Source organism: Sphaeramia orbicularis, chromosome 17 (assembly GCF_902148855.1).
Source record: "Sphaeramia orbicularis chromosome 17, fSphaOr1.1, whole genome shotgun sequence".
Taxonomy (NCBI): domain Eukaryota; kingdom Metazoa; phylum Chordata; class Actinopteri; order Kurtiformes; family Apogonidae; genus Sphaeramia; species Sphaeramia orbicularis.
Window position 1 is genome coordinate 10,465,953 of NC_043973.1, and position 20,942 is coordinate 10,486,894.

The following is a 20,942-nucleotide window of genomic DNA, read 5'->3' on the forward strand; positions in this document are numbered from 1 at the left end:
CGCAAAGGAGGCCCCGCAACAGGGCGCTCGCCGGCCAGGCACATCCACGTTTCTTCATTCTTTCCGTGTCACGAGGTGTGTTGTCTAACAGCTCACCTTCTATCTCCATATCTGAGTTGTGACCCATTTCCTAAGAATGCATGTCTACAATCTGTACCTGGTTAGAGACATTCTAATCTGAAGCACGTGAAAAGAGGATACAAAGGAGAGCCAGTATTAGATCAGTCAACGAAAGACTGAGGGCTGACGTAGATGGCTGTCTGCAGTGACACACAGGGTTACTGTCATCAAAAACAAAAAAGAGCACAGTGAAATATGATTCCATCAGTTTTCAAAAACACAAAACATGAGAACAATGAACAATATACGTCGTAAAGTCAAAAAAACAAAACAAAACAAAAAACTAGAACTACAGGTACAATAAGCTTCATTTGAGTAGTTCATGATCACAGTGTGTGACCTGTAATAAATCATGGTTTTATAAATTGTTTTTGATGTTGTGCATTCATCTGACCTTGTCTAGCTTCTTTAAGTAAAGATAAGATAAGATTTTATTTATCAGACCGTGGGGAAATTTCACAGTTAACAGCAGCAACAAACAACAAGCATGTGCAGAGAAAAACCACAAACGAGTGAAAAATGAAATATAAAGAGAAAAATAAGATTTTGGTAGGATATATAAATCAAATAAATAAGATATATAAATAAAAAGATTTTCCTCATAATAACCAAAAACCTAAACTGAAACTGAACTGAAATAAAAAACAGAACTAAATAAAAACAGGAACTTGTGAAAGTGGTCAAATGTCAGGATTTTCCTTCTTTTTTTTATTATTTCTCTGCTTACTTAAGATTAGAGAAACTGTGGTCAGCCTGTTTTTCACCTTTTCTTCTTTTTCCAACTCCTGTAAATCAAGGCTTTTCTCATAACAACACAGAAACTAAAACTAACACTAAAACTAGTTTCGTCACAAACTCAACTCAAATGGAAAGACCAAATGAAAATGAAAACTAATTAACATGTTGATGTTTAGTTGTGACTGATGACATTAATTAAAAATGACACAGTACGGACCTGTACGTGAATCTGTAAACATGCCCAACAATGTTTCTCACACATTAGAAATAAGTTTAATTACCATGATTTATTTTTATGCAATTTTTTGACAATGCAGTCTGTCCAGGTGTTGAACTTGTTGACAAGTGGCATGTCCACAAGGGGGTGCCTTCACCTCTGTACTCCCTGGATGGACAATCCCTAATGGCCAGTAGGCAACACAACACCACCACAGTGAGAGAACAAGAGGATGAGTGGAAGGCAGAGGCCGAAGCGATGAATCAGTGACACGACGAGGACTCAGAGCTTTGAATGATAACAGGCCTTGTGCGCCTCGCCGTCTTCATACCCGTCTCCAGACGTTAGTGTCGTCTCTTTGCTCGCTCTCCTCTTTGATGCCTCGTCCCGACACCTGCGGGATTTGGACGCCAGCCAGAATTTACTGCAACAAACCCCGCCTCCACCTTCAAACACATGGCTGTCTAACCTGTTTCAGATACTACTTACACATTAACCCTTTACACCTGAGCTACTCTCCGACTGCTGTTGTCCCATCTGACACTTCAGGTGCATTTCCAATTAAACTAAAAATGTCAAGAATGTGTTGAGCTGACAGCTGCCTCAGATTACTAGAGCTCCTGTCACACATATATTAGTCCTATGTATTTAATAATAGTGTGTGGCTGATATTCAATTTTACAGAACATAGACTGCAGTTTACTGTATATAATTCCATAGATAATCCCTAGAAATTCCCATAGATAAGGAGATGAACACAGTGTTTCCTTTTAGTAGTGCCACCCCATCAGAAACACATGACCACTACTGCAAACACTGGAAATGAGCTTTAATGTCATTTCTAACTAAACTAAACGTAGTCCTGGTGCTTCATTCAGTTATTCTTTCGATACGTTATTGTCATTGTATAAAAAATGAGATAGTGGTTCAAGCATCTTTCTTGTAGGTATAGCAAGGCAAATACAAAGAAGTGATTATTCAACAATTGGAGAGATTTTTAAACATATAAACTCAACTGTGAATATATTTAAGCATCAGATTTGAGGCAAAACTAGAAAATATACACAAATATTGAACATAAGCTGTGTAAAGTGAATTATACTGATGTCAGATTTGTCGTGTATTCATTCTGTATATTGTTATATTGTAAAATATATTCGACATAGTCGTCCTATCAGCTTCAAAAATCCATCATCGGTCAGTCTTAGAGTAACATCCAACAACCAACCAACATCCAATATGGAAAAGACATTAAATCAATTTTTTTTTCAGTGTTAGGGGCGATTTATGATTTTCATTAATTGTTTTCTGGCCACATAAGTTGAAGACAAACCTTAAATCTAAAATACTCTTTCTTTGCTAAAACTATATTCCAAATCTGACTAGATAAACACATTCACAGTTAAAATATTACACGAGGCCAACTGGTTACATTTTGAATTGTTGTTGAGTAAGAAATGTCAGAAAAGAAATGTTGTCAAATTTGCAATTTAGGCATTTTCACGATTTTCAAAACGCAAACCCTTGATTAATCAAATGAATTGGACATACCACCCAGTCCTCATCCGCCTCTGACTCATGCATTCCTGTTGTTGTGTCATCGTACAGTAGATCATATCTTTGCACTGACTGTTCAAAAAAACGTCCCTTGATAAGGTCGTCTTTCCTGGTTACATTTTTAGCACGCCTCCCCTGTTGAAAACCACAGGGCTCAGCAATGAAAGTGTCAACTTCCTCAGCTTTTTGGAATTCTTTTCCATGCTTTCATCGCCCTGTGTCCAATAGAGACGCTGCCATCTTCTTCTGCATATTTGTTTGCTGCTGTCAGTCTTGTATAATCACATCATGGAGGAAAACCTGTTCATATGCAAATGAATCCTGTGTAGTTGAAGCTAATTAGCTCAGTGATCATAGACCCTTTTTTCTACACTTAAATAGACTTGTTTTTTTAGTTTACAGCCATTATTTTTTAAGAATACATGGCCAGTAATGGGAGAGAAACCCTGCTATGCCAAGACTGAAGGATGTAACATAAGGACATGGGGACATTTTTCATGGGCTAATTGTCCCCATTTTTGTCTCCGGGCGTGAGAAAACAATAGCCCCTGTCCTCGAATGATGCAGTTTCCATATTTCAGTCGTGACAAGGGGGGCAGAGCTCTGGAATCATTGTTATGAGAGCCACAGGATGTCCTGAGGAAGAAGTCGGTGCAGAGTCGTACGCTGAGCATTCAGGGCTTTGGAAGGTGCACAGCAGGGAGGCTTCGCACCACCACGTCTCCTCTGTTTTGGTGTCCTCCAGAATCTCCGTGGAACATATATATATGGGGTCCCCTCCCTAACGCGGGATGCCATGACAGCTCCATGCTTCATAGGATGTCGGGGATTTAAGATTACCCAAACACAGCTGACACAGATCGACTTTATTCTCATGAAGAGAAAATGGAAACACAAAAACTGACTGGAAAGAGATGTGAAAACTGGTACTTTTTGGACTTTTTTTTGCAGATTTTTTCAGTTCTCTGTAACAAGGAAACAATGCCAGGTGACCAGGAAGAAAAGGTGAGTGTTTTCAGTATTAACGTGTCACAGAACTCAAGCTGTGTGAGTGTTTCCTGTTGCAGGCAGACAGGAAGTACTCAGCTAAGTCAGATTTCACTGCCTGTGTCTTAGGTTCCTCCAATTGCCTTGAACCTCTTGCTGAGTAAAGCGTTTTCCTGAAGAGGAACGATCACTGTGCACTCCTTCTCTTTTTTGAAGCTTCACCAGCCTTACATTATTATTCTTATTTAAAATATCCGGATGTCTTGCCATCAAAAACGTCAAACCCAGGAATGTGAACGACAGATGACTGCCAGTTGAACGTGTCCGATGGACTTGGAGGACTACGCCAAGGATTTCACACATGCAGAACAGAAATATAATGGATGGTTTCTGTGGTAATCCTTGACAATCATCCTTGAACATGATCCAGAGGCTGTTTTTTATTTGGTATGAAATCTCACCGAGGCTTTTCATAAAACTACTTCTGTTTACTTTTCACAGTTGTGGTTTGTAAGCTGCTTTCATAGCTTTTAAAAAAAACCAAGAACCTGTGTACCTGCTAAGAGGTGTGACGGTATGTGTGTCATTGAGTGTCTACACTTACTTGGAACAACTGTTAACCTACATAGAGATAATGAACAACTTCTATCAAATGCCAGATGGCAAATGTTGATGAGTTCCTTGTGATTGCAGGAGGAAAAAAAACATAACTTTGTGGTTCTTCAGAAGTGTGCGTTTAATTAAACCTGATGCTTTATATAATACGTTGCTGTTTGTTGAATGAATGAATATCTTTATCTGCTTTTGTTTTGTTGTTTTTAATTAATTTGCTATATTATCTATGTTAGTCCTATATATTATTAACCCATAAAGACCCAAACATCCACTGGCAACCAAAATCATCTACTGATGTAAAATGTTTAATACCTGTTGATCTACTAATCCTTTCAATGCTTGTAAATAATTGGTGTAAAATACAGTTTATCATCTTTTCATGGTCATCAGATATGACCTGTTTGGCTGTTCAGAGGCTCTGTTGTTACCATGGAAACACCGTCCTCTTCTACAACATTGATTCACCAGTAAAACCATGGAGTTTGATAAATGACAGTGGATGGAGACGCTTGGTTTATGTTCAATTAATGATATTTTTGCTGAAAAATTAACTTTTTTGTCTGTTATCTCTGTCACTAAGTTTCCACGAACATCCAAGTTAAATAGGCCTATAGGAAAATACATAATTTACAGTGAAAAATATAAAGTGCACAGGATAATATAATAATAAATGGTGATAGATCACTTAAGGAAGGATAAATGGAGAGAAAAATCCATTTGGGAACTGCCAGAAAAGTAACACTGGGTCTTTATGGGTTAAAGCCACATGTAGGACTGTTTTTGTCTAACTTTAAGTGTTCATAACAGTAGTTGTTTTGGCTGAAATTCTTGTATTTTATCACTCTCTGCAGGCGTTAACTTCAAGGAAGTGACCCCAGAAAACAAAAAGGCTCTATTTTCTGAGATACACACATCCATTGACACTTTGGCGTTCACATTCGGCAATGTGTGAGTACAATGCTTGTTTACCCTTTTCAACACCACTTGATTTTTTTATTACTTTTTGTGTAACAGCCAAGAAACTTGACATCATCCATCCATCCATTCATGCATCATCCAGAAATATTTGCTTTGTTTTTGTTTTGGTTTTTTTTAGCCTTTTGACATCCACCCTTATTTCTAGGTTTTTATAGCAGCAGTATTGGAAAGAGAACTTCATCTAGTTTGTGTGCTTAACATTAGGGCTGGGCACTTAAACAGTTACCACAATGTATTTGTATATCACGATAGTAATTATTATCATGATATATATTTTTTATTTTGTGTTGTTTTCATTTCGTTCCATCTTTTTCGTTTAGTTAATATTTTGTTTATTTATTTATTTATTTATTTATTTACATCATTTTTATCTTTGACATTGTTTCAGCTGATTTTAGTCTTACCATTTCTTTTACATTATTATTGTATTGCTGCATCCTTTACATCATTTTTGTCTTATACATTTTTTTCATTGTTTATCATACTTCGTTCTTCTATTCACAACATTATATGCATTTTTTTGGTATTGTTTTGTATTTTTTATATTGTTTTATTTTTTGTCTCATCACGTCATTATCGTTATGTCTTTTGCACTGTTTTTAAATTGTTGCGTCTTTTACATTATTTCTATCTTGTAACATCTTTTACATATCGTTTTCGTATTGTTCCATCTTTTATGGTGTTTCCATCTTTTTTTTTTATATTTTTGTCTTATAGCGTCTTGTACATCATTTTAATGTTATAATGTTTAATATTTACTAACATCATTTTCATTTTATTATGTCTTTTATGAATATTTTTAAACCACAAATATCCATCCAGCCTCTTCAACTTAGACTTTTGAGACCTAAAATAAACCTGTAAACTGAAAATGAATAATTATTTAACATTTGTTATGATAGTAATCCACTGACAGTGAATTGTGTCCACATTGTCCAGCCCTTATTAAACACAACCTTAACTACATCAGGTCACATCAGACTCAAATGTAACCCTAAAATGTAATCATTACGTGGGTCTTTGATGATCTGATGGAAGAACACTATACTTTTTTAAATGAATAGATTTCTGTTACATCCATCCTAAACTACATATCAGACACAGCTTTATTGTCATTCACTCAGTGCTACATGATAGAAGGAAATGTAGTTACCCAGGTCTCGGTGTTTGTAGCATGAGAAAGATAAAAGGATAAAATATAACATAAAATATACAAAAGGGAAATAGGATAGAATATAAAATACCATAAAATGTGCAAAAAATAAGAAAAGTAGAAGCACTTGGAGAGCGCAGACCTCCGCCAAGGCAGATCAGTGCCCCCCCGATATTTGTTTGTCTGTTTGTCTGTCTGTCTGTTTGTCAGTCTGTCTGTCTGCGTGCAAGATAACTCAAAAAGTTATGAACAGATTTGGATGAAAATTTCAGGAAATGTTGATTCTGGCACATGGAACAAATGATTAAATTTTGGTGGTGATTGGGGGGGGGGGTGCGGCACGGGGGCCCACTGATCTGCCTTGGCGGAGGTCTGCGCTCTCCGAGTGCTTTTCTAGAAGAGAGAGCGCAGACCTCCGCCAAGGCAGATCAGTGGGCCCCCGTGCCCCACCCCCCACCCCTCACCCCCGATCACCACCAAAATTTAATCATTTGTTCCTTGTGCTAGTATCAACATTTCCTGAAATTTTCATCCAAATCTGTCCATAACTTTTTGAGTTATCTTGCACACAGACAGACCGACAGAGAAACAAACAAACAATCAAACAGACAGACAAGCCAACGCTGGCGAAAACATAACCTCCTTGGCGGAGGTAATTACTTATATGTACTAATATGTACAAAATTACACAGCATGTTAAAGTGATGATGCATGTAGCAGCAGCATGAGCAGCAGCTACAGTGAAACGACTATATATTTTCCTTTATCCTCTCTCATGTGTCTACCCTCAGAGTTTCTGACTTCCTTATGGGAGATGTGGACAGTGGCTCAGGGTTGGGGATCCCCCAGACCAGGAGAAGCAGGGTGAGACACCATCTTTCTTTTTTTCAGACAGCTAATTTCCCTTTTATAGCTTTGTTCTTATACATTACATGTTTGAAAAGGGTGCACTTAAAGCTAATTTTACCATGCCTCCATTGAAAAAAGAACCCTCAAAGACTTGCTTTCAGTATTTAAAGGGGGTGTTGAAAACCCAGCTGCTTGTGATGTCTCACTTTGATTGTATGTCTGCGTTCCCCTCCTTCTAATCTAAAATGTCTTTTCACAGTCTTTTGATAATCTCTCTGTGGATCCTGAGGGATACGTTACAGAAAAAACTGACCTTGTGGGTAAGTTAGTTACCTTAAAGCTGTATCGGCGTGAAAACAATTTCACCCTGGAGTGTAATAGCTATTAATGGGTGTTCACAGTACATTTAATGGTTGCATGGTTGTAGCTCAGGGCAGTCCACAGTGTCAGCTCCAAGTGATTCAGGCTCAACGCTGTCGAATGCCTGAGGTGGACCCGCCCGAAACCTCTGCCTTCCACCCCTGTTATTTCTGCTGCTTTTTTCATACTAGCAGCTCGTTTTCCCCTCTCTGTCCACATATCTGACATTCCTTGCCTGTTTAGGAGTAGCTGAGTGTGGGATGGGAAACACATGGGGTTTAAGTTGAGTCAGATGGTTGAATGCTGGGAAAGGTTTTATGACAATGTTACAAGTTGGATGAAAAAAAAAAGGGTTGTACTATTTTAAACGATGCCCAACACTTTCATATCCTCTTACACTGTTTAGACTTAAACTTAGTGTCTTTTTTCTTTATGTCTCACACATTGGTTTTGTTTAAATGTTGGTGATACGGTGTGTTTGTTTTTGCTTTAAGTTAATGTAAGACCAGGACAAATGATTAATATAGTAATATACCACACCATGTTGAAAGAGTTTAAGTTTTTACTAGAAATTCCCCACATCACTTTAAACTTTTGATATTCTGTTCTTGAAATGTTAATTGTTCCTAGACTGAATAAATGGTTTTGAGGGGGTAGTGGGGTCAAGGGTCAGAGCCCCGATGGGGGTTCAGGGTTCAAAATTAACATTATAAATGCTTCAAGTCACATAAAACTGTATTTTTTTTATTATCATACACTAATAAAATGAATACAGTTTAACCTCACTAATGTGACCACATCTGGAACCACAGCAAAGAGTTGGCTTTAATAAGGTTGACCTCAGTTATGGTATTGAATTCCAGTGCATTCCAAATAACTTAAAAGGAGAAACAATGGGATACAGTAGAGGTACAGGCCTTTGTTTGACAACTTTTTGTGATTCACTTAATCACTGGCTGTGTTCAAAGACATTTAATGCTCAGTTCATGCAGTTCTATAGTTCCAACTGTATAATAATACATTCCATACCTTCTGTGGCTGCCTGTTGGTTTTTTATGCAGACCCAAATGCTGCTTGAATAGACAGTTATCTCTTCATAATTAGACTTTAATCTAGTTTAGGTTTAACTCCATTACCAAATAGACTCTCATCATAATAAATGGCGCATGCACAGTAGACCCCCCCCCCCCCCCCCGTCCAATACAAGAGGTAGGAGAGCTTTGGGATGCATAAATTAGCACCTTCGAGTACATTTGGATGGATAGTGCAGTGAGTAAAGCTATGGTCTACAGTGCAGGAGACCTGGGTTTGAATCCCGGCAAGAACATTAATATTATTTTCAACATTTGACATGTTCAAATGGGGGCACATGGCGCTGAGAGCGCCAGTAGGTAAATCCACCATTGTTATTATATTTCATGTGTCTTGTGCAAGATTTGGGCTGCACATTTTTACACAAGTAAACAAGATATTTAGATTAAATTATTGTTTTCACTGCTTTGTCTTGGTAGTCTGGTATTTCCGTCCAAAGCTGTGTATCATATCATCAGATATGGCACCAGATATCATTATTTGTATGAAAGCAAAATGGATGCGCTCTGAACAGATTCCCCTCACAGTCTGCCTGACTGGGGTCAGAACTTGTAGAATGTTTCCACATATGGACATGGATGTTGTAGTCAAGTTACATGTGCGTTAAAGTTACACACTAATGCTGCTTTTCCACTGATGGTATCAGCTTAACTTGCCTCGTCTTGGCATGACTTTTTTTTTTTTTTTTTTGCCATTTTCACTGCATGGAAGTAGAGGCCACTAAGTTCTATCAGATACTACCTCTAGTGTCATCTTCATCGAGGTTCCAGACGAGCTGAAGCGATTCTAAATGTATTCTAATGTAAAATTAAAAAGCGATTCTAATGTAAAATCATGTGGATCACAGATTGGTCGTTGCTTCGTCAGTGTGTACATGTGCTAAGTTCATGCTCCATCTTGATAATTCCATTGCAGATTTTTTATCTAAGCAACTATATTCTCCCCTGAAAAAATCTTAATCTAAGAAACATCACAGTAGTTTATGCAGTGTTGCTATGACGAGGAGTGCTGTACCTACAGTGGAAATGTGATGTGCTTGTCCCAAGTTCAGTCAAGTCGAAGTGAGTTACCGTCATCAGAGAAGCAGCATAAGTCACCAACATTGTTTCCCTTTAGTCAAATTCTATGATTGTAATACAATGCTGTGAATAAATACATGTCTCCTGCTTTTTAGCTCACTGGCCGATAGGGCATGAGGTATTATGAAGGCGCTGTGTCCAGCGTCGTCTTCATTATTGTCTTTGTCTTGGTCGTCTTTGTTAGCAATTCCTTCCAACATCTTCTCTGAGGAAACTACAAGTCAAATTTATTTCTAATTTTATATGTAGCGTCCTTGGGACAAAGTTTGTTCACAGTTTTGATCTATTTTGATTAAAACATTTTTGATAAATTTTTGAAATATTATAAATTTGCCTGTACTTATAATGGTCCATATTTTGACAGCTTATAACACGGAAATGTTTACAGATATCAATATACTGTAGTTACTACTGATATATGGACTTTCATTTAATTTGATGAATTATCCTCCAGTGAAAGTACCACCCACTTCTATTGGGAGAATGATCTCCTGCATCAAGACCACAGGACTTTAACATAGTTAGTGATGTTTGATAGTACATGCCGTGAACTACAGGGCCTGTTATTACATTTTCAGTGGTATTTTTTTCTTCCTTGGTTACACAGACATCATGGTGTATTGTAGTTAATTGTCATCTCTAGCAGGATATCATCAACTACCACACCGTGGTGTGATTGTTATTGTAGTAGTATTATTTTGCCTCCGTGTGATGACCTCCTCTCATGGCTCTGCAGGTCCAGAGGTGCCTTTGTCACGGGAGGAAGAAGTTGACTTAGCGCTGCTGAAAAATGACAGCGGGGTGGAGTCTGCTTTACTCTACGCCAAGGCCTGGTCCAAGTACATCAAAGACCTCCTGGCCTGGATGGAGAAACGACTGGCTATGGGTGAGACAGACTATCAACTGAAAGGAAGAAAAACAGGTCTTTTCTACAATGATAGAATTTCATTGTGACTGTTAATTTGAATTGAACCAAACATAAACATTGAAATATCAATCTCCCTCCTTTTGGGCTTCACTGCTTTTAATCACACATACCTACTACATTTTTATTCCAAATATGAAACTATTATGAATTTGATACATGTCTTATAAAAGACGTATTCAGTTTGGATATTCTGAATTAAGACTTTTTCCGAGTGTAGCGTTTTCCATTAAAGGTGTGTGGAATGTACTGATATTATTTAGATTTTAGGAGCATTATTTGGACATGTGTTCAACACATCCCAAATATATTTGTCACTTTGGGTTTTTACTGCAACGTCCTGTTTACGGTCACCACTATACATTTTAAACATGGATGTTTAAAATATTTAATAATGTACTAAGCTGTAACGTTAATACAACCATGATCGTACAACAACGTTTGGGTAGAGATGCATTTTCAATGAAGAATTCCCACACTATGACAACCTGCACTATCAATAGGGTGTTAGAGATGCATCTTTCCACTGATGGAAAACTCAGAGTCTTGCATTAATCGAAGAATGCACTATTCATTGTCATCATTCATTAACATATAGGGCAAAAAGTTGAATATTTTGTTAATGTATACAAAGCATGTGCTTTTGTTACTCATAGTGTTCAGTTCATCCATAGTACAGTCTTTTGGAAGTAGTAAATGGCTGTGTGTGTATATTGTGTTTGTGTTTGTAAATGTATGTACCGTAAATTATCTCAGATTTTGTAATATATGTCTGTTTATTCTTCAGATATCGAGTACGCTAAAAGTTATGCAAAGATGGCCGAGACTGCAAGGACACTGGCAAGTCAACAGGTAACAGTTTTAAAAGGATGTTGGCTTTACTGGTGTTAAATTGGTGCAGAATTGGTGCTTAATTCTTTATTTAATTTGTACCAGGATTACATGCCATTTAGCGACATCTATGTTTCAACATTCAAGAACGACATTGAATACAACCAGCTGCTGATTCAGACAGCAGTCTCTCTCCAAACCAATAAATTCATACAGGTGAGAATAACAAATGTTGTGGACTTAGTGAACATAACATAACAACATAACATCTACTGATGTCTTGCCTTTAGAAATAATTTTGCAAAAAAAACACTGTAATGGAGGTGAAATAGGTCTTACAAGGTGTTTATAATCTTAAAAAGTCTTGAATTGAACTTGTTGAAGTCTGCAAAAACACAGATTTTGTTTAACTGCCGACCTTTTTTTCAGCCTCTTCAGGCTCGCAAGAATGAACTGGATAAGCTGAGAAAAGACATCAAGGAGCAGTGGCAGAGGGAGCAGAAGAAAATGGTATTTCAAGCATCCCTGGAAACATGCTATAGTACTGCACATACTATAAGACTGAGAGCAACATTACTCATTATTGGCCTCAGACATGAAACAACATTATGTAGATGTTAATAATAGTGATTATGGGGTAAAGTTCAGCCTAAGTCTTGCTATTTTTCAGTGCCAGACTATAATGTCTTACTTCACATGCAAGGTTAAGGTTATATTTTGAAAGAGGTTCTGCCACATTTACTGCGAACTCATTGTGTGTGGCTGATCTGTGTTGTGTTGCAGCAAGAGGCGGATTCAAGTTTGCGAAAGGCGCGAGCGCTAAAGGCTCAGAGAAGAGAAGAATACCAGAAAGCCCACTCATCTACCAACCGCTCCCAGGAGGAGCAGTCCAACACTGGCAACAAACAGCTGGAGAAGAAACGGAGGCTGGAGGAGGAGGCTCTGCAGAAGGTAGGACGAGGAGGACAGACAACAATCTGCAACACCAACATTATCCAAGCAATGTGCAGTGGAAGGGGACATCGAACCTGGTCGGAACAGACTTTGTATATCTGGTCAATGTCACCTACTGCACACTTGTTATTTAGTTATGATTATGATGCTGATTATTATTATTATTACCTCCACCAAGGAGGTTATGTTTTAGCTGGCATTGATTTGTTTGTCTGTCTGTCCGTGTGCAAGATAACTCAAAAAGTTATGGACGGATTTGGATGAAAATATCAGGAAATGTTAATACTGGCACAAGGAACAAATGATTAAATTTTGGTGGTGATCGGGGGGGGGGGGGGGGGGGGGGGCGCACTGATCTGCCTTGGCGGAGGACTGCGCTCTCTGAATGCTTTTCTAATTATTATGAATGTCATTTTTAGTCGCTTTAATACATTTTTTTTATTTTTTTATCTGCTCTTTATATTTGATGCCTGTTGTTTTGTGCTGCTGTAAATTTGCATTTCCCCCCAAAAAAGTGTCTCTTCTCTTCTCTTCTCTTCTCTTCTCTTCTCTTCTCTTCTCTTCTCTTCTCTTCTCTTCTCTTCTCTTCTCTTCTCTTCTCTTCTCTTCTCTTCTCTTCTCTTCTCTTCTCTTCTCTTCTCTTCTCTTATTTTATCTTATCTTATCTTATCTTATCTTATTTTATCTTATCAGGCTGAAGAAGCCAAGGACCAGTACCAGAGCTGCATGGCTGATGCTGGCGTCAGGAGGATGGATCTGGCTAACGCCAAAAGCACCATCCTCACGCAGATCCGAGAGATGGTCTTCCAGTGTGACCTCACGCTCAAAGCTGTGAGTAGAATCTACATATTGTTTGTAAAAAGAAAGTCCCAAACCTTAGACTGTTCTGCTTCACCCAGATATATCACACTTAACTGACACTACAGGCTGATTTTTGTCACAAGAAGTTTGACACCAAACACAAATATTCAGCAGCAGCAACATTGATTGATTTTTTTCTGAGATCTCAAAACAATACTAATGAAACTGATCATTTACTGTCATGTATTTGTTAAAAAAAGATAATGACAAAGAACTGTTGGACAATGTGTGCAACATCACAGAAGAACATGATCAGGATAGGGAGCAGTAACGTAGTAGCTTCAGCATCATATTAATCAACTGGTGTAGCTTTTCAACACGGCACTGCACGTAGTGACTGTCATTCAACCTTCACAAATTTGCAACAGCACCAGTACGAATAGTTTTAATGAAAAATAGAGGCAGTGTTTTGTATTCATATGATGTTTATTTGTGATGTGTGTGTGTAAAGGCCTTTACTCTCACACCTTCCACTTCCATGCACAATTGAAAATGTATAGAAAGTTGTGCTGTTTCAAACAATACCCATCTTTAAACAGCACTTGGTGCACTATCTGAGTTTTTGGTCCCAAAGCAACAATTATTGATTTTAACATTGTTTCAGCTCTGAAGTTAAACTCACAGGCTGTAAGGAATAAAGATCCCTAAAAATTGTACAAGACAAATACTTGTAATATCTGTGTCTTTCGTTAGCACAATCTGGGTGAAAATTACTCATTGACAATTTGACAGCAATATTGTCCACATATTTTTAAGATGATGGGTCATTTTTCTCAAATATGTAAAATATGTGCCTTCTCTGTAAATATATAAAATAGCAATTATTCACCAGCCATCAAGTCACCCACATAAGAAGTCTTATTTCTAAATTAAATTGTTTTTCCACAGGTGACTGTCAACTGGTTTCAAATGCAGCAGACCCAGAACGTTGCACTACCTGCCCACTATCAGGCTCTGAGTGAGAATGCCAAGTTGTACGAACCGGGCGAGTGCTATGCCGAGTTCGTCCGGAACCTTCCCAGAAATTTGCCCAAAGAGCGTGTGCATTCAGACTCCATCTCTTCTGACAGTACCAGGTAACATGGACTGTTTAGTGTTTGCACCACTCGAATTTTCCAAACAGCTGATCCTCTTTTTGTGCAAGCATTTCTGGTTCATGAAATTTTCTTGCTACAGTCCTGCCTGATGATTTACCATAGTCACTCCAGAGCAGATAGTTGCATATCATTAGCCTCATAGCATAATTGCCTAACTTATACACAAATGGACAAAAGTATTGGGACACGTTGAATTCGGGTGTTTCTTTTCTAACAGGGGTCTGGGCTGCAAAGCAATAATAATAAGTATAATATCGTTTTATATTGGGATAAATATCATTTTGATTATTAATATTTATGTTTATATGTCAAATCAGCTTGAACAGGACAGCTTACGAGCTGTAGTCATGATGTGTCCCATTATTTTCGTCCATATAGTTTATAAACATCAACATTTCCTTGAAGTTTAATGGGAGATTTTTCTTCCTAAGTGAGATGTGAGGAATGTCAGAGCACGAAAAATATTTAAGAAATTTAGAGGTGGAACATATAAAATTATAATCACGAATAAAAAAAAAAAAATGTTGAGAGAAATTTTGGAAGCAAAGATAACAATTTGTCGCTATGTTTTTGAATCCCTGTTAGAAAAGAAACACCTGAATTCTGTGCGTCCCAATACTTTTGTTCATTTGTGTATGAGTTAGGCAACTATGCTATGAGGCTAACGGTGTGTAACAATAGAAAGGGAAGATCTAAGCTCACATGTTTGTCTTTGCACCAGTTTTGTGTAGTTGAAAGGCAACATTAGGTTTAGAGGGACAGCGTTTCGAAATATCCTGAAGTCACTCCCACCCACTGAGAATATTTCATTGCTCACAGTTACTTAGCCCAGTTCTTCTTTCAGCAAAAGGTAACAGTGAGTCAGTGTGGGAGGAAGTGTGAGAGAGAGAATCAAGGAGAGACAGAATGCATGTTGAATTTGTTGCCCTTCCTCAGGAAATATCTGTAGCTCAGGCTGAATGCAGCGGGGGAGATTACGAGCGTGAGAGTTTGGTTGGCGCTTCAGAGTCTTTTAGAGCCGTGTCGGTGAAGCTTCCCACACATACACTCACTATCAGTAAGAAAACAAATGCCGCTGTAGGATCCCTATCTTTTGGCCTGGTTGTGTTTAATGGAAGACGACTGATGAATCTCTGGAAATCATATGAATCGTTAAGCATGAATGGCTTTGTTTCTACAAATATACTACAGGGTATCGTTGGCCATGAAACTATTCTTCAGGCTCCAGACTTTGACCACGGTAATACTTCCATTATTGTGAGCCCACACATGTGGAAGTAGTCTGCTGGCTGGCATTTATTTCAGTTTCAGTTCTTGGTCTTGGTCTTCTCTCTCATTCTTAACTGTGCCCATTGCATTACACAGTTTCTGAAAATGTCTGTTAGGCAACAAAATAATAGCATCTTTTATTTGCATCACAGTTGATTTTTGTAATAATATGGAATTAAATGTGTGGTGGTTCCCTGTAACGACGGGTCGCTGTTATGTCTGGTATTGATTATAGTATATTGAATGACTCTGTATGTAAACGTTAAATCACGTAGCATGGAAAATATACACACGGTACGTTTGAACAGATCTTTATTGAGTATTGTTGTATGGTAATGCTGTGGTGGAGCGGGTCCAGCGAGGGGATGACAAGCCGTGTGCGCTGCTTTCCTCTTTCACCGTGCCTGCGTAAAACACAAAATCGGTGCATATTTATGGTTAAAGGTGTATAGCAGTGGTGATATTGTATAAAGTTAATGTACTAGCATTATTTTTTAGAATATTGTGGGGAATGGGTGTAGACGGTAACTTACCGTATGTGGGCTTCTGTTTCCGGCGTGTGTCCAGCTAAAAGAATCCGCGGGGGGCTTGGACACTACTTAAAGGTTCCAGGAGGGTAGCACACACGGGGAGGTTGAAGGAGGGGTGTTTGGTATTGGGTTAAATTTAAATATGTATATATATATATATATATATATATATATATATATATATATATATATATATATATATATATATATATATATATATATGTTTGTCTAGTGTTATTTGGGTATTTGGTTCTGTATTAATATTTGTAAATAGTGTATTTTATGAGTTTGTGGTGTTTTTTAAAGGTAAAAAGAACTGTGTAGTTAGTGTGTGTATATTTTGTCTCCCCTGTGATAAATGGTGTTGCCTAGTCACATGCACAGTGCATTTTTGTATGTATGTAGGTCATTTAGTGTTGGATGGTTGTTGGTGAAGGTTGTGTTTGTTCGACTCACCGAAGAAAATAAAAAGAAATTTGTATTTTTGCTATAATCCTGGGTCCGTGCTCCTTTTTAAACGCGCCTAGACCGCTCGAGCTATTACATTCCAAGACCTCTACTACTCAAAACCCACGAGAGACATATGGTATCTGTTATTGAATTTTTACTGACTCCTCCAATGTTAGAACACTTTGTAAAGTCTTTTTTTCTGTTTCTTGACCTCATGCACTGATTGTCACATCTGTCCTTAGAAGAGCTTTAATAACAGTAAAAACAATAAAGTTAAATCAAAGTAAACTGAGAATGGCAAAATATTGTAAAGCTGCATAAAACTGAGTGTATCAGGACACAAAAGATGCATATTTCAAGGTGTTGCAAGTCAAATCCGGTATCCAAAGCATTTTTTGGCTACACCTAATCCAAATTTATTGAAAATTAATGTGAAAAATTACCAAAACAAATTTTCCCAGATCTAATAGTTAGAGTTGGTATTTAGCAAGTTTTTTCTTCATGCTTACCACAGATATGGCAGGAATAACAATGGTCCAAAGCTCTGTCCCTAAGTTTTTTATAAACATGGTCAATGGGGTATAGACTTTTGAAAACAAGTTGCCAGCTTTATTTCATAAGGAACTGGTAAGGAAATTACATGTAATAATAAAATAATTTCCTTTCTTCATTTCAACCCACCCAACCATGACCAAAGTTCCCAAAACCAAGATTTAAAGACATTGCATTTAAGACACTCAACATGAGTACAGGTCTTTTATTGAAATAATGGGTATTCAGTAGCTCTTTTATTAGTAATTAAGTTTGCTGCAGATTTCACAGTAAATCCCTCACATTGCCTTACACGTGGACTTTATTTCCCCAGGTTTGTGTTCAACAAAAGGTCAGTGGGCAGCACTCATTCCTCCCACGGTAACCTATCACAGACATCCATCGCCTCTTGCGAAGTTTTGAGTGGAGACGATGTGGACGCCTCCTTGCGGCATGGAAAGATGAACGAGCGGAGGTCCAACAGCAGCACAGACATACCAGGTGCGCACATTCTGATCGGAATCTTAAATGCACTTCCTGCCTGTACTTTCTTTCACTAGGTCTCATTCACCTCTCTTAGCACCTCTCACATTAAAAGCTCTAAATGTATTCATTGTATAACCCACTATTGTGGCTCAGAACATTTCACTTAGATTTTAACTCAATAAAATAGCTTACAGTTTCACATTATGTTTAATGACACATACTGATATGTACTTTAGTCAGATTATTTAATTTCATTATAATGAAAATGCTGCTCACAACATTAAAGGCTCAAGGGGATGTAACACCATCGGTAGGTAACCAATGAAATGTACCGTTATAGCCAATAAATAATGGATTTATTTGAATGTAAATGTCAGAAAGGTGACATATTTAAATACACAGGTCAAGAAATACGTCATATAGGTTTAGTCATTTCAGATTTTAGTTTCGAAATGGCACATTAGGTGGATTTAAGGGAAATATCACAAGCCCACACAAATATAACAACCTTAAGATAAAAATCTAGACTTGACAAAAGAAGCCATTTAATACCTGCTTCTTAAATATTAGAAGGTGTAGTGTCTGGTAATAAGTGGTTCATATGCACTTTTAGAGACAAGTTAGTGTTTTACATTCTGTTGAATTAAAATGACTGGAGGTTGTAACAGCTGACAGTAACAGGTAATGTGTGGGTCGGATCAGCATCCAAACCTGTGTTTCTCTTTAAGACATGGCCTCTAGGGGACTTGCCCCCTGTGACTTGCCTAAAGTTATGACTCATGGACTAAAAGTCACAACAGTAACTTACTCATCCTGAGTCTGGAATAAATGTATGAAACTGCTTGAGAATTCTCACTTCATGGGCAGATGTCATTTAGCATCCATCTCCAGTAGCTTTTATTAAATCAGTGTTTTTTCTGCAGCACTGAGAGGCCAGGCCACACTGAGAGCCTGGGCCTCCAGTAGTCAGGGCAGCCAGGGCGGGATGTGCAGTGATTCAGAGAGCGCTGGAGGCAGCAGTGAGTCCAGGTCCATGGACTCCCCCACGGCCAGCCCAGGTAAGTGGATCTGACAGTTTTCTTTGACCTAAAAGAGACCTATGAGAGGAGGTGACCAGGACAGGACATACACACCTAGTAATTACAGGAGACAGAAAAAGATAAAGTTCATATTATTAACAAGCTAAATAAGGATAAACGTGCCCATTATATAACTCTTGGGTTGCAATTAAATTGTATTTTTAGTGTCACTTCCTCATTACACAGACATGATTTTGTATACTTCCCTCTACTGCTGGTGTATTTGTGAAACTGCAGAACAATGACATACAACACTACATGTAGAGACTATACTTTCATACATGATCTTTTTTCTGTGTTATGTCTTACTTGAAGGTAACTACTTGTTTGAAGTTTGTAAAATGGAGTAAAGTATCTTTATTTGTCATTGTAACATTGTAACACATTAGAACAAAATTAAATGTCTGTGTGCTTTTGATATTTATGAATTTCTCTGTGCAGGGGACTTTAAACGTCGACTGCCCAGGACTCCTTCCACCGGGACCATGTCTTCTGCTGACGACTTGGACGAGAGGGAGCCGCCATCGCCCTCGGACAATGGTAAAGGAATTACAACCATGACTACACTTCCCTTCAGGCAGATTCATGCGAATATGGAAACCGGTTTTTGTTTGCAGCAACGGGAAGTTGAGGAAAGGAGGGAAAATACAGTAAAATACGACTGTGCACCTGAAAATACACTCTGTGGAACTCTGTTGTTTTTTTTTCGTGTGTGTAGCTGCACAGATCGGGGTCATGTGAGTTTTGGCATGTGGCCTCAGCTTACACATCCTGTATCTATGCTGAGCTCTCCCAGTGTAAATGTTTATTTTGTGTTGAATTGAACCGAGCTGGACCGAGTCACACTCAGCTGATTTGTGATTTAATATCTCGTTGTGTTACTTTTTTTCGGGTCTAAACAGAAACGACCTCACCAGACTAAGCCAGAGTGTAGTCATCTGTCTAGTTCCTCATCAGCTGCTGTGGTTTTCAGGTCTGGCTGAGATGGTGACAGAGACGGCCAGTTCTCCCGGTCCCTTCCGAAACGCTCAGATGTCCAAAGCCTCACAAACGCACAAACTCAGAAAACTACGAGCCCCTTCGAAATGCAGGGAGTGTGACAGTCTGGTGGTTTTCCATGGAGCAGAATGTGAAGAGGTACGTAACTGTAGCCTCATGGCATACTTGCCTAAGTCATAGACAAATGGACAAAAGTATTGGGACACGTTGAATTCAGGTGTTTCTTTTCTAACGGGTTTGGGATACAAAACAATAATGACAAATGTCATAATATAGTTTTATATTGTCATAAATATGATTACAGTGGTTAGGTTGGTTTCAGAGATGGTTTTTACTTAATTTCTCTCAACTTTGATTTTTTTTTATCAATGACTATGATTTTAAATGTTCTGCCTCTATCTTTCTAGAATATTTCTCATGCTCTGACTAAATAATAATTTTCTACCACAACTAACCATCTCCTTTTTCACACCTCACTTAGGAAGAAAAATCTCCCATTAAACTTCAAGGAAATAATGATGTTCATAAACTATATGGACAAAAATATTGGGACACATCATGGCTACAGCTGTCAGATGTCCTGTTCATGCTGATTTGACACAAACATCAATATTATGATGATATTTATCACAATATAGAACTATATTATGATATTTGTCTTTATTGTTTTGTATCCCAGACCCCTGTTAGAAAAGAAACACCTGAAAAATACCTGAATGTCCCAATACTTACGTCCATTTGTGTAGGAGTTAGGCAATTATGCTATGAGGCTAACAATATATACTTTTAAGTGGCTGTAAAAATGACAGCGCTGTCAGGCACTTGTATTATATTAGCCTGTTAATATTTGTGTTTGACTGTATTTCTTCTTTGCTTGACAGTGCTCCCTAGCGTGCCATAAAAAGTGTCTGGAGACTCTCGCTATCCAGTGTGGCCATAAGAAGCTGCAGGGCAGACTGCATCTGTTTGGTATCGACTTCACTCAAGCAGCAAAGAACAGCTCAGATGGAATCCCATTTATCATCAAAAAGTGCACATCGGAGATTGAGAGTCGAGCACTCAACATTAAGGTAAATTCACTCTTCACTGTTTGTTCACTTCAGTGGAGTTGGTTTTCTTTACTGTTTGGCTGGATGTCTTTTTGTGTGTACTTTATTACCACAGTCAGAGCAATGGATATTTCAT

The 20,942-nt window shown here is 38.1% G+C and overlaps 1 protein-coding gene across 3 annotated transcripts in view; it reads left to right on the top strand.

Moving 5' to 3' along the window:
• Positions 1-20,942, top strand: part of LOC115437343 (rho GTPase-activating protein 29-like) — a 55,206-nt gene that overhangs the window by 26,554 nt on the left and 7,710 nt on the right. Inside the window, exons 1-16 of one of the 3 annotated variants that reach the window (XM_030160567.1) lie at positions 3,287-3,637; positions 5,086-5,182; positions 7,157-7,229; positions 7,474-7,534; positions 10,482-10,631; positions 11,458-11,522; positions 11,607-11,717; positions 11,931-12,011; positions 12,285-12,452; positions 13,149-13,286; positions 14,205-14,392; positions 17,528-17,694; positions 18,603-18,737; positions 19,200-19,298; positions 19,732-19,895; positions 20,639-20,827. In XM_030160567.1, the coding sequence (XP_030016427.1) occupies positions 7,173-7,229; positions 7,474-7,534; positions 10,482-10,631; positions 11,458-11,522; positions 11,607-11,717; positions 11,931-12,011; positions 12,285-12,452; positions 13,149-13,286; positions 14,205-14,392; positions 17,528-17,694; positions 18,603-18,737; positions 19,200-19,298; positions 19,732-19,895; positions 20,639-20,827 (1,773 nt within the window). In that variant the 5' untranslated portion in view covers positions 3,287-3,637; positions 5,086-5,182; positions 7,157-7,172. Of the gene's footprint in view, positions 1-3,286; positions 3,638-3,775; positions 4,067-5,085; positions 5,183-7,156; positions 7,230-7,473; positions 7,535-10,481; positions 10,632-11,457; positions 11,523-11,606; positions 11,718-11,930; positions 12,012-12,284; positions 12,453-13,148; positions 13,287-14,204; positions 14,393-17,527; positions 17,695-18,602; positions 18,738-19,199; positions 19,299-19,731; positions 19,896-20,638; positions 20,828-20,942 lie in introns of those variants that run through there. The other 2 variants (XM_030160568.1, XM_030160566.1) reach the window with 2 other exon arrangements.